General features: G+C 49.6%; 1 protein-coding gene across 50 annotated transcripts in view; it reads right to left on the reverse strand.

Annotated features, from left to right (window-relative positions):
• Positions 1-270: 270 nt before the first annotated feature.
• UBR4 (ubiquitin protein ligase E3 component n-recognin 4) overlaps positions 271-12,223 on the reverse strand; it is a 135,351-nt gene continuing 123,398 nt past the window's right edge. For all 50 annotated transcript variants that reach the window (XM_078330570.1, XM_078330560.1, XM_078330554.1 and 47 more), the window contains 5 exons: positions 10,721-10,915; positions 7,623-7,847; positions 4,253-4,343; positions 3,030-3,192; positions 271-658 (listed from right to left, as the gene is read on the reverse strand). In XM_078330570.1, coding sequence (XP_078186696.1) covers positions 594-658; positions 3,030-3,192; positions 4,253-4,343; positions 7,623-7,847; positions 10,721-10,915 — 739 coding nt within the window. In that variant the 3' untranslated portion in view covers positions 271-593. The remainder of the gene's footprint in view (positions 659-3,029; positions 3,193-4,252; positions 4,344-7,622; positions 7,848-10,720; positions 10,916-12,223) is intronic.

The following is a 12,223-nucleotide window of genomic DNA, read 5'->3' on the forward strand; positions in this document are numbered from 1 at the left end:
TGGGCTCCACGTGTCTTTGGGTTCCAGCTCTTAGAGCCAAAAATTAAGAGCAAGGCATGGGCTTTGTTTTGGGAAAAACCATAACCATCAAATGTGGTGCCCCAACTCGCTGGCCAAGAATAGACAGGTTCCATTTAGTGCTGACAGCAGGCCTGGAGACTGACTCTGACATGTGTCTTCCCGTGCTGATGCCGGAAATGGCTGTGCATTCAAGGGAAACCATGTGGCCAGTGCCACCGAGGATGAGCTGAAGCAGCAGGCAATACCTTCTTTTTCAATGTGTATTAAGTCATTTGTTTATTCCTCAAGATGTGCACACTCAGTATGAAGTTGGCCAGGGCAACTCATGGCTCCTAGGTATGTACAGGCCGGTTGATGGCTTAGGTTACAGACAACTTCATAGCTAGTGCACCACACACACAAGATAAAACAGGAAGCCTAAAAACCCCAAGCCACGCCAAGAAAAATGAGAGAGGGGAGGGTGGGGTCATAATGCAGCATCCCGCAGGGGGAACTCAACGCACGAGGAGGGAGAACAGAGGTTGGAAGGCAGGCCAGCTTCCATCTTCGCCACTGCAGCTTCTTTGTGGTGGTCAGGGGACTGAGTTCAACAGGTCCTTCAGGAAGCTCTCGGGATCGGTGATTTCTGATAAAAGACCTGCAAAGCACAGCAGGCAGAGGTGCTTCAGGAACGGGCGTGCAGCCCTCATTCCCCCTGAGTCACAGCTGCCACATCTAGCAGAGCACACACCACTGTGCCCTGACAAGCTCTGGCCCGACTGCTCACTGGATATTTTCATGACCGGGAGACAGTCATCAAGCAAAACCCTGTTCCGTAGGAGGAGTCCTGTTCCAGAAGCAGGCACTGCTGCTGGGGGGGTGGGGAGTGGCAGAGGCCACACCTGGCTCGGGGACACCCAGGGATGTGCAAATCCACTGACCCCCAGTGCAAAAGGGAAGGCAGGTTCTGAAGGGAGAGTGCCCGCAGTCTTAACCATCTTCTCAAAGGGAGCTGGGACCAAAGAAAGCCCTGCCCTTGCAGGCTGGGAGGAGTACAGCAGGGTAGCAGGACCCCAGCTTCTTCTGAGTTCCGATCCGATGGTAGGTCCTGGACTCCTGAGCAGGTTGTCAAAGCTCAGGAGCTCCAATCCCTCAACCATCAAACAGAGACAGGGAGAAGCCCTGCGGCCCCACTGCGGGGATTCAATGAGGCCCTGCGGGTGCAAGTGCCTCACACACAGAAGGTGCTCGAGCTGCACCAAGGTCTTGGTAACCCCACACCTCCGTCACCAATCAGAGGACAGGAGACACTGAAGACTCTCGTAAAACAGCCACAGAGCTGCTAACCCCAAAGGCCTGGCAGCCTCTGAACTGAAGTCAGAGCCCAGGCATCTGGGCTCAAGGAAGGAGAGTGGCTCAGATCATCCCCAGTTGGCTTTGGAAGGTGTTTTTGTTCTCACGTTTGAATTGGGTGTGTCTGCTGTTCTCAAATTTTCTAACAACTTAAACAAAGTAATAAAGTGGTGCTGTCAAAACCTGACCTAGGAGTGGAAGGCACAGAGGCTCGCTGCCTGGCAAGGGCTCTGGCTCTCCTCGGTTGCAGGCCAGGGGTGCTGCCACCAGCTCAGGGCTAGCATGGAGCTTGAGCCCAGGGGACCCTCCTTCCCCTGCCCACCTCCTCCTCCTCTCACTGGCTCCAACTTCCACACACTCATGGACACAGGCTCATGCAACAGGCACAGGGCCCAGCACTGACGACTCTGGCAGCCCACCTGTTCTCAGGGCTGACTTTCTGGGAAGAACGCAAGGCATGTGCTACGGTATCATGCTGGTTAAACGTCTAGACTGAAACCGTGCCAGCGGAGCTGTAAAGAGGTGGAGGTGGTAGGGTTAACACACACACGGAGGTGAGCAGCATTAGCACAGGCCGCCCAGACATAGAGGCAGGCACCAAACTGACAAAAGCCATCCCAGCACAGAGCCTCCACTGAGGCCACTGCAAGGGGTGAGCAATGCAAAAGGGCAGGGCTTTTTGGGAGAATCAGTCAGCTGGCTCTGTGCTGGGAAGAAAGAGGATTTCACACTGAGCTATACACTCTGGCCCTTTAGTGGGTCTCATTCCCAGAGGATAATAAGACAGAAAAAACATTAACAGAGGCATTCTCCTAAGAGTGGGATCTGGGGGGAGTTTGTCTTCCTGCTTCTTTATACTGTACAAAATTCCCACAGTGAACACCAGAAGAAAGTGAAAGTGGTTTACAAAAAAGAGCTGACAAAAAAAAAAAAAAGCTGGCAGGTTTGGTTACCTGTGCTTTGGCTCTGGGGAGCTGACCTTCACAGGGAGGGCGCTCTGACATGGGCCGAAGTGCCCACACCCCGAGAGGGCACTGTGTTTCTTAGCCCTACGTGGATTTCCAGGTCACCTCCCCTGCTGTCACTTGGTGCTTGGTTATGAAATCCAAACCAATTCTAATGTGTTTGGTTGCAATCAGAATGACAAATTTGTTATACAAAGAATTTCAATTTTACTAGCAGTGGGATAAGGAACTGTTTGACCACGTCTCCCGCACCCACAGTTCAGAGCAGCCCTGCTTGGTTGCCCTTGTCTCCCTGGGGGCAGCTGTAACATCAGACACAGGAGGAAGACAGGGGTATTCCCATTTGCATGTGAATTCTCTGAACTGCCATTAAAAAACAGACTCAAAAAGGGTCCCTTTCTAGCTATGCTCCCTTGGCCATGTATTTGATGCTCAAAGCATCATTTACCCCATCTGTAAAATGGGGATAACCAAAGCTCCTGCCTCATATAGGGTTGCCCCGAGGGCTGAGATCACATGCAGTGAACAGCACCATCCTGGGAAAGAGGGAGTGCTCAGTACACGTTAGAGGTGCTATTCTTGTTACTGGTGACTTTCTATGTATACATCTTTCCCAGGGCTTTTGGTGGCAGCTGACAGGCTGGCTCATACTGAGGAAGACATGGGAGTTTGCCTCGGAGGATCTTTAAAAGATAAAACCTTGACACTGACCAGCCACGTCGAGGAACTCTGAGAAGGTTTCCACTGGCATGAACTCCTCCTGGAAGGTTTTCAGGGCTTTGTCGGCAGCCTCGTAAATGGGCATGTCATTGTGGCGGATGTACTCAGCGAGAGAGCAGGACCAGCCTCCCTCCGTGTTACTGGTAGGCACCTTCTATGAGAATCAACAGGGGACAGGGAGATAGGTTACCTACTGCTGCCTCATATTCCACCTCAAGCCAGGCAAGCCATTTCAGCCCCTCGAAGGACAGTGCTCCCAGCCTACGTCAAAGCATACTAACATACACCCTGGAGCGTGTGTTTTGTCTCCAGGAACAAGAGAATTTCACTTCATTCCTCATAGGGCTCCCTTTTTAGGCGCTGTGTCACCTGAACCTACAGGCTCCAACAAGTGGCTGCATTCCCTCCTGTACACTTCCCATCTGCATCCCCCAGAACAAAGGGACTTGTCAATGTGCTTCCAAGAGCTGTTTCATTCCGATGATGAAAGGAACCAACTCAAAAACTCAGATTCTCTCAAGGCAGAGAGGAGAGTCCTGTTATATAAGCTGGCTGTGGTAAGTCAGACTCACTCAAGGTAACAGAGCTTACCCCAATGGTGTGGCAAGAGCAGCAAAGAGAGACCCAGGAGGGAAGGTCTTCCTCCTGCACAGGTGAGCCTGGAGCAGACTCAGGAGCAGGTGACGGGAGTGATCTCAGCTACAAATGTGGGCTGAGCACGGTGGCTCAGGCCTGTAATAGCAGCACTTTGGGAGGCCGAGGTGGGTGGGTCACTAGAAGTCAGGAGTTCAAGACCAGCCTGGCCAACATGGTGAAACCCCGTCTCTACTAAAAATACAAAATTAGCCAGGTGTGGTGGTGTATACCTGTAATCCCAGCTACTTGAGGCTGAGGCAGGAGAATCACTTGAACCTGGGAGGTGGAGGTTGCAGTGAGCCAAGATCATGCCACTGCACTCCAGCCTGGGCAACAAGAGCGAGACTCCATCTCAAAAACAACAAAACAAATGTACTTCACAATGTACCTCACAGGCGCAAGGCACAAGGCTGCCAGTGTCAATCCCTCCCACAGTTGGGGCTATTTGTTTCTAGGAACAAAGTGCCCCTAGGCCAGCAGAGAAGCAGCCATGTGGGCGCTGAGGCAGGGTCACGGACAGGTGTGCAGACATTTTACACACTTGCTGAAAGCTACTGGGCCTCTAACAGCCTCCTTACCTTAAACATGTTGTAAATGAGATCGACGAGGGCCCAAAAGAGAAGGGAAGAACGGTAGGCAGAATAGTCCTTCACTGCCTTATCTGTCAGCCTGGAAAAGAAAATCCAGTTCCATCACATCAAGTCCCTAGGAGGATACTCACAAGGACAGAGCAAGGCATTCTGGGAGCAAGGGAAGAGTCACAGTGGTCTATGCATCTCCTAGTTGCAGCAACCTGCCTTCTGCTTGGAAAATAGCAACTGTGGGCAAGAACCTCTGGAACCCTGCGGCCCAGAAGTTTATTGATTATAAAAAAGCTCCATGAAATTCATCTGAGTCTCTCAGTGCTCATCTTCCAGATCAGTGTAAAATGGAACTGGGGGAGACATAACCAGGGCAGATGTGACAGACACGAGGCTACTGACTCAAAGAAAGGCAAAGGAATCCTACGTGTCCCTTGTGTTTGGGCCCACAGCTCTTGGAATTTGATGGAACCTGATAAATGAGGTAGGAAACAAGGTTTCAATTCAGTCTTTACATTCCCACCAGGAGACATTTCTTAAAAGCCAGCAGACCTAAACCAGTCAAACACAGTAACTTGTCAAACATGTGCTGTGTTACACAGCAGCAAGCTGCTAGGAACTTGGTGTGAAGCAATGGTGATGTGTAAGATGGAGCATGCAGCCACCCTGACATCACCCAAATCCTGGGATAATCCAAGCTGCTCACCACACCCCATTATTTCTAACCAGCATTATTGCTACTTAATCCAGTGATTCAGTCAGGATTAAATACCAACCAGTTCCTTGGAATATGGGGTGGCGGGGTGGGAGCTGCCTCTAACAGTGTCCACTGCCTTCTCAGTAGACACTCTTGGTTTGAGGGATGATTACACCAGGCAGAGCTAGTATGAAATACAGAAAGACCAGGCTCCCCTCGGCACAGGCAGTGAAATATCAGTGTTGGGTTTCAGTTTCTACCACCCAAGCTCTATGGAGGTTTTTTCTGCCAACAACCATCACATCTGTAATAAGCAAGTAAAGCCTGGGTGAATCCTTGTCATGGTACATGGTTCTGCATCCAGAACACACTGGGATTCAACCATCACTAAAGGGACATGTATTAAAATGTTTAGTATTAAAATGCATAGGCATATATAAGAATCATAAAAATAAGACAACACAGAGGGCATTTATTATAGAAGCTGAAACTATGGGCCTCAAGTGAAGGGACTGCCTAGCATGAGACAGGCCATCCACACCTGCATTCAATAAATGTTTAACTCAAAAAAAAAAAATACAACAAATAATAAGTAAGGATAATTCCCTCTCCACTAAAATACACTTCCTGTGGCCTCCCTCTGCCCCAGGACCTTCCCAAGCCCCCACTTTCTCTCCTGCGTTCATGTGACAATACTGCAGCCTACAGTCCTAGAAGGTGGCCCCGTGGATGAGGACAAGAACCCATTTCTCTGCACCTCTGCACCCTGGCAGGTAAGAGAACAGATTAAGTTCTGATAGAAGCCTGAGAACGTCCCAGGTCTCTGTACTTGCAAGTTCCTGGCAGAGGATCTTTTTTCTGAATGTCAAATGTGCAGAGGAGGCCAGCTTCTGCTGAGCTCCATTTCTGTGTCTCTGCTACTGCCCTTCACCCCATGACTTACAGGACTTAGGACAGAGACTGCCGCCACTGAGGCTGCCCCAGTGCTGAGATGATACCTCTAAACGCCCTTCCTGCTGTGGGCTCTCCTCCATGGATCTCCTCCCAGTATCGGGAAACCCTCGGTGCCCTTCCTAGTCTGCCTGATGAGTGCCAGGCTCACAGCCCCGGACCATAGCCATGTTTGGCCCTGTGCTGTGGCTGTTTTGCTTTGGTAAGCAGCAATCTTGAGTGACCCTGCCCAACTTAATTATTTAAGGCTAATTAGTAAAGGTGACTAAACTGCTACAGAGAAAACAGCAACTCATGAATGTAGCTCACACTGGATTTCCTAATTAAGCTGTGACCAAATCAGCTTTTCCTTAACTGCCCAGGACAGTAATGAATGCTAGTCTCCTAACTGAGAGCAAAACAGCTCTTGTGGGTTCAGATTTCACACCTGCCAGGGAGAGACTGTGTCCAACAAATGGCCACTCTATTTGCTGTGGATGCAGTAAATGAATGCAGGCTGAGCCTGACTTATCAACTTAGTATTCTCAAGATCTAACTTCTGATTTCCGGCAGCTAGTTAACTATTAATTTAGGCTCTTGGGAAATACTGGAAAGTGGTATGTTAGAAATGGGGGCAGGGGTTACTCAGGAATCTAACAAGACTTGCCCCCTCCCACTCTCCACAAACGATCTGATACAGGCCAGATGCAACAGTACAGCTCCAACCCAGTATCTCTGGGGGGCGGCAAGTGCCCACAGATCAGCAATGTCTGATAAATCAGAGCAATGGACGTAAAGACACCAGGTGTGCCAGTGAAGGCACACGCTATTTCCACTTGGCTTGTCTTCAGGGCCCTAAAAGTTTCCCTCTGCTCCCTGGCTGGCCTACAAATGTAGACACGATCCCTTAAATCCTGAACTAAAGCAGGATTCCAGATTTTCCAGAAATGAAGCAGAGGAACATTTCACTCGAGGGACAGAAGCAAACTGCCAAACCCAGAGTCTGCTCTGTAGCTCCCCAGGACAGGCAGAGACTGTTTGGGGCCACTGACAGCCCAAGTGGTGCCCCTGGAATCCCCTCTACCCATCCACATGGGTCCTCAAAGAACTGCTGTGGTGGTTGTTTACAGCCGTTTCTCTCAAGACACTTCCCTTCTGACCCAAATCACAGCCCAGGGTCATAAAACAAAGACTACTTCCTTCCTGACACGATTTCTTGGGGAAGTGTCCACATGTATAGGAGAATAGTCTAGAAGAAGAAAGGTTCATGGAATGTGGGATGCATGGGATATGAACATAATCAAGGAAAAAGAATAAGGAGTTTTAATTATTAGAAAAATACCCCACGTTTTAATTATTAAAAAAACACCAAAACTTTCCTGGTTTACACCAAGGCCAGCAAGATTTAGAAAACCTGACTACTGTTCTTAGCCCCTTTCAGCTCTGATCATCTCATGGGTGGTATCACCCTGTACCTGGCTGCCCTTCTCTCTAACATTTTCTACAGTAGGTGAGCCTGGCTCTACTTTGCTAGTAGCTGAAGACAACACCCAGAAGTGACCAGGCAACTGCCGGCCATCAGCCTAGACTCTCGGCGTGACTGACTGAGAAGGGAGAAGGCTGGTGTTAACTGCCGCAGTCACAAAGCATGCCCTCACCTAGCACATGAGTACTCTATGCAGCTTTTCAGCACCAGTTCTGGGAAATAATCAGCAACAGCTTCCTGAAGCAGGTACTGACCTGGTAGCTCCACCTGGAGCCACTGCCCGGGCCTGCGAGGTCACCAGCAGCCTCCGCAAGATTTCCACACGTGTGGCTTTCCACTGCTCAGGGGGCAGGATGTGAAGGGCTAGAACTGTGAAATAGTGGGGCCCGTCCACTTCAAAGGCACTCTCCACCCACTTCTCCTTGGGCTGCTCCAAAAAGCCTTGGAGGTTCTTCTCTTCTCGGGAAGTTGCTCGGGTTCTAGAAGAAAAGGGGCACGATAAAATAAAAGTTGGGTGGAAGCAGGGCCTGGCAGCAAGAGTGGGAAGAATTTGCTCAATTTGTCATTGTCTTGTGACATTTGCTGAATGCCTGGATTACGGAACACTCCCCACCCCATCCTTGACTACTCCTCCTACTCTCTGACAATCCATGCCCTTCTTCCCCCTACCAGGCCCTTGTTTGTAGCATCTTCCCTTCTTCCCTGGCTCCTTCTTCCAGTCTGACACAATTCCAGGCAACTACTGGTTCCTGAGCACCATATAACATGGACATTCACAAAACCCCAACATGGAACTGTGCTAATGACTCCAGAGGCCCAGAAGAGTGAAGTGACTTGCCCAAAGTCACCAAGCTAGTATGTGATGAGGGCGAAACATGAATCAAGATTCCCCGGTGGGTCCACAGCCTGACTCCTTTGCTCCACATTCTTGTTATGTTGACATGGTTTGCACTAAATTTGCATGTGGTTCCTTTCCTAGGCTCCCTCTTCCAGTTTGTCTTCTTATGCTCTAGGTCCTTCCACCTTTGCTAAAACAGATTCTTCCAGATGAGCACTGCTTCTTGTCCTCATGCGTCCTAAGTTGCAATGATGATGATGATGATCACAGCAAACTCAGTGCCAGGCACTGCTCTAAGTGCTTTACAGGGACTATTTCACTTGGTCTTCACAAGAACTCTATGGGACAGGTACCACCACTATCCCAATTTTAAAGAAAAGGGAAACTGCTGTACACAGGAGGTACTCACAACCAAAGTCTTACAGCGTGGAAGGAGCTGGGCTCTGAAGCCAGGAAGCCTATTCATCTTGACCCTACCTCCTTCTCCACGCTTTGACAAGAGGTCATGAAATCAGCACTGAGACGCGACTTAAGTCCTTCGTGATGACACACTTCTGGGTGCACTCTCTCCTTAGAACCTGGACAGTGCTCTCATCTGTGAATGCTTGATGCCCTATCCTAACTCCATGGGGCAATGGTGGGGAAAGGTGACGACAAACACAACACTAGAACCCAAGTTACCAGGCTACAGGTGGCCCAGGCACAGAGGCTGGACTCTGGGACAGCAGGAGGAGAGGATACAAGGACACCCTGCCTGCTTCTGCTGCCTGCAGATGGGCATGGATAGATACACTCAACTTGATCTTCCAGCCCTGTGAGGAATCTGAAGCTTTTGGCCACCGCACGACCTCCTCAGGCTCTGGCCTGGCTTACGGTGGCCATGCTGTGACATACGTGCCTCCATACACAATATTCCATCAAAGGCACTCAACCCCCCTGTGACCAAGCTCCCACCAATGTCAATTGGCTAGCTGTCAATCGGAAAACAGTCTGTGGCCGAGAAGCAGGGCCTCTCTGTGAAGCTTCTGGGTCAGCCTCTGGCTGACCAAAGTAACTTCGAGAAAGCCAATTCCCTCTCCAATTAAGGGACTTGAGCATTAATTACCAATGTCTGGCTTTTCAGAAACATACTGACAACTGAAGTCACCAAGGGCTCTGTCCAGGGCCCCAGGAACACTGATTAGAGGAAGAAAGTTTGGACAGTGAGAAGGTCTGTGCCGCCAGTCTAAGTAGTTCAGAAGATGATGTAATGCACTCTGATGTCAACCTGCCCCTGCGTGTTTTAACAATGAAGCCTATGGTCTCGAGGTCAGCCTTTTATCTCACAAGGAAATGGGAGGGAAGGAAAAAATAACATTGTTGAAGAGAAAGAACCAGAAAAGACAAGAGACGGATTGTCCTTGTTGCCTAAACTGTGCTGCGGCCACCCGGGGTGAGCTGCACACAACCTTTTAACAGGGAACCGTAAGCCTCATGCTAGGAGATTGGGTCTACAAGTATGAAACAGTGAATTAAATGGAAGAACTAAAGGACAGTCAATCTCCTAACTGTTTTTTCTCTTTGAGACCTGGTCTTGCTACATGCTTGGCTGGAGGGCAGTGGTGCGATCACTACCCACTGCAGCCACAATATCCTGGGCTCAAGCCATCTCTCACCTCAGACTCCTGAGCAGCTGGGACTACAGGTGTGTGCCACCCCACCTGGCTAATTAAAAACAGTTAAAAAAAAAAATAAGACAGTCTTACTATGATGCCTAGGCTGGGCTCAAGCAATTCTCCTACCTTGGCCTCCCAAATTGCTGGGAGGATACAGGTGACCCACCATGCCTGGCCTAAGTGCTTCTTTAAAATTACACTTTCAGGTACCAACCTGACTGTCCTATAATGTGCATATGGATAAAACTACCAATCTCTTTTTTTTCCCGGCTGCCTTCCTTGTCGGTTGACTTTCCCAGATAATCTCGAATGTTCCCTTTCCCTTCACACTTGGCAGAAGCATTACTCACTGTAGAGAAAACAGGGATAACAAATCCAGTTTTCCATTTATGAACTGGGTCCTTAGTTCTGCTGCATCCCCTTGATGGGAAACCTTCACCTGTTACAACCCATATGCCCTTGACTAATGATGTGGGCATAGCTCCAAACTGTGGCCTCCCCTCATTCAAGAAAACAGTCTGGAAAGTAAGTAGCAGCTGCATCGAAGTAGAGACTTTAGTGGCCTGGCTTTTCGCATTTCCTGCTTCTCTGTGAGCTGAAGGTCGGTCCAAGGATGCGGCCTTGGGCTGCCCATGGTAAGAGATAGGGCAGTTTGGTGGAAGGAAGTTCCCCTTATTGTTTTTTCTGTGTGGCCCTAAAACAATGCAGATGAGCATCCCCACCTCGGCAAAAATGGTGCCTTAGGCCAGACACTTGCTCTAGAATTAGCACGAAAGGATATGAAAAAGCTGAGGGATCTTGGGCAGAGTGACGCAGGGTGGGCCCGCAAGATGCCACCCCTGGGACACAGGGTACTAACGTGTTCAGGACATAAAGCACAGTGTGAATGATGTAGGGGATCAGGTGGATGTTGCTCTCCCGGCCGCCCCCGCCGGTGTCTGCGCTGAACGACTGCTCCATGGCGAACCGCAGGAAGAGCAGTTTGATGTCATGGATGTTGAGCTGGTACGTAGGCTCCCGCTGGCCTGTACATTCCTGGAGGTAAGTGTTGTGTCTAAAGGGGAAGCAGAACAAACAGTGACTTGGAAGTGAGTTCCTGGTGAAAACCCAGTTTGGGAGATAGAACCTCCTTCCAGTACTCCCAGGCCTGATGGCTGCAAAGGTTTACAAATGGAGGTAAGAATAAAAGGGAGAGTTGGCCAAGGCTGGGGCCAGCAGGAAGACAAGACCATAGGACATTTTCATTTCTGCACTGACCTATTGTGACACTCTCCAAGTTTTGATGAGAGCCCACCACTTTTGGGGGCCCATTTCTTAATGGACCAATGTTGTAGGACATACCGTGGCTGCATCTGAAGCACATTTTGGAGGAAGAAATATAGAACTCATCCATTCTGACTGACAAAGTGATCTGTCCATAAGAATGAGCTCTTCAATCTCCAAATAGAAGGTTTTTTCCTTATGTCAACACACATTTCTGTCTATCTGGGCTGTGCCTCTTATTAACTGGACAACCTTGAGCAAGTTGCTCAGACTCTCTGCATCTCATCTGTACAATGTGTGTAAGAATACATGCCTGGCCGGGCCTGGTGGCTCACACCTGTAATCCCACCACTTTGGGAGGCCGAGGCAGGCAGATCACCTGCGGTCAGGAGTTTGAGACCAGCCTTGCCAACATGGCAAAACCCCATCTCTACTACAAATACAAAACTTAGCTAGATGTGGTGGCAGGCACCTATAAATCCCGGCTATCCAAGAGGCTGAGGCAGGACATCTGCTTTAACCTGGGAGGCAGGGGCTGCAGTGAGCTGAGATCATGCCATTGCACTCCAGCCTGGGTGACAAGAGCATAACTCTGTCTCAAAAAAAAAAAAAAAAAAAAAGAATAGATGCTATGCATTTCAATATGCTACCCTTTATCACTGCCAGCTGACTGTTTTATGACAGACATCTTTTTATCCCCAAGCTCTAAAACAGGACTTTGGGTGGGGAACTCCACTTGGCATCAGCAAGACATGAGGATCTCACAGATGCTTTAGCTATTCTAATCTGGGTCCTTAGGCCTTCCAAGGAGCCCACCATTCCCTCTGCCACTTTCACTATTTAAACCTCAGAGCCACCACTATAGAAGTGAACTCTGAGAAAGGAGATCTGGCCTTAGGGACCAACTCAGGGTCCCACATTTTACATCATAAGATCAACAAAGGAGTAGTGAAGAACCAGAAATTTCACATGGTGCCCTGGAAGCTGAGGATGCCGGTTCCTCTGACCCTGTGGTGGGCCACGTCAGGTCATCCCCTGAATAAGCTTCCATCCCCCACTCTGTCTGCTCTGGACAGTTCCCCAGTCAGCAAGCAGACAG

The sequence above is a fragment of the Callithrix jacchus genome, chromosome 7, assembly GCF_049354715.1.
Source record: "Callithrix jacchus isolate 240 chromosome 7, calJac240_pri, whole genome shotgun sequence".
NCBI lineage: Eukaryota > Metazoa > Chordata > Mammalia > Primates > Cebidae > Callithrix > Callithrix jacchus.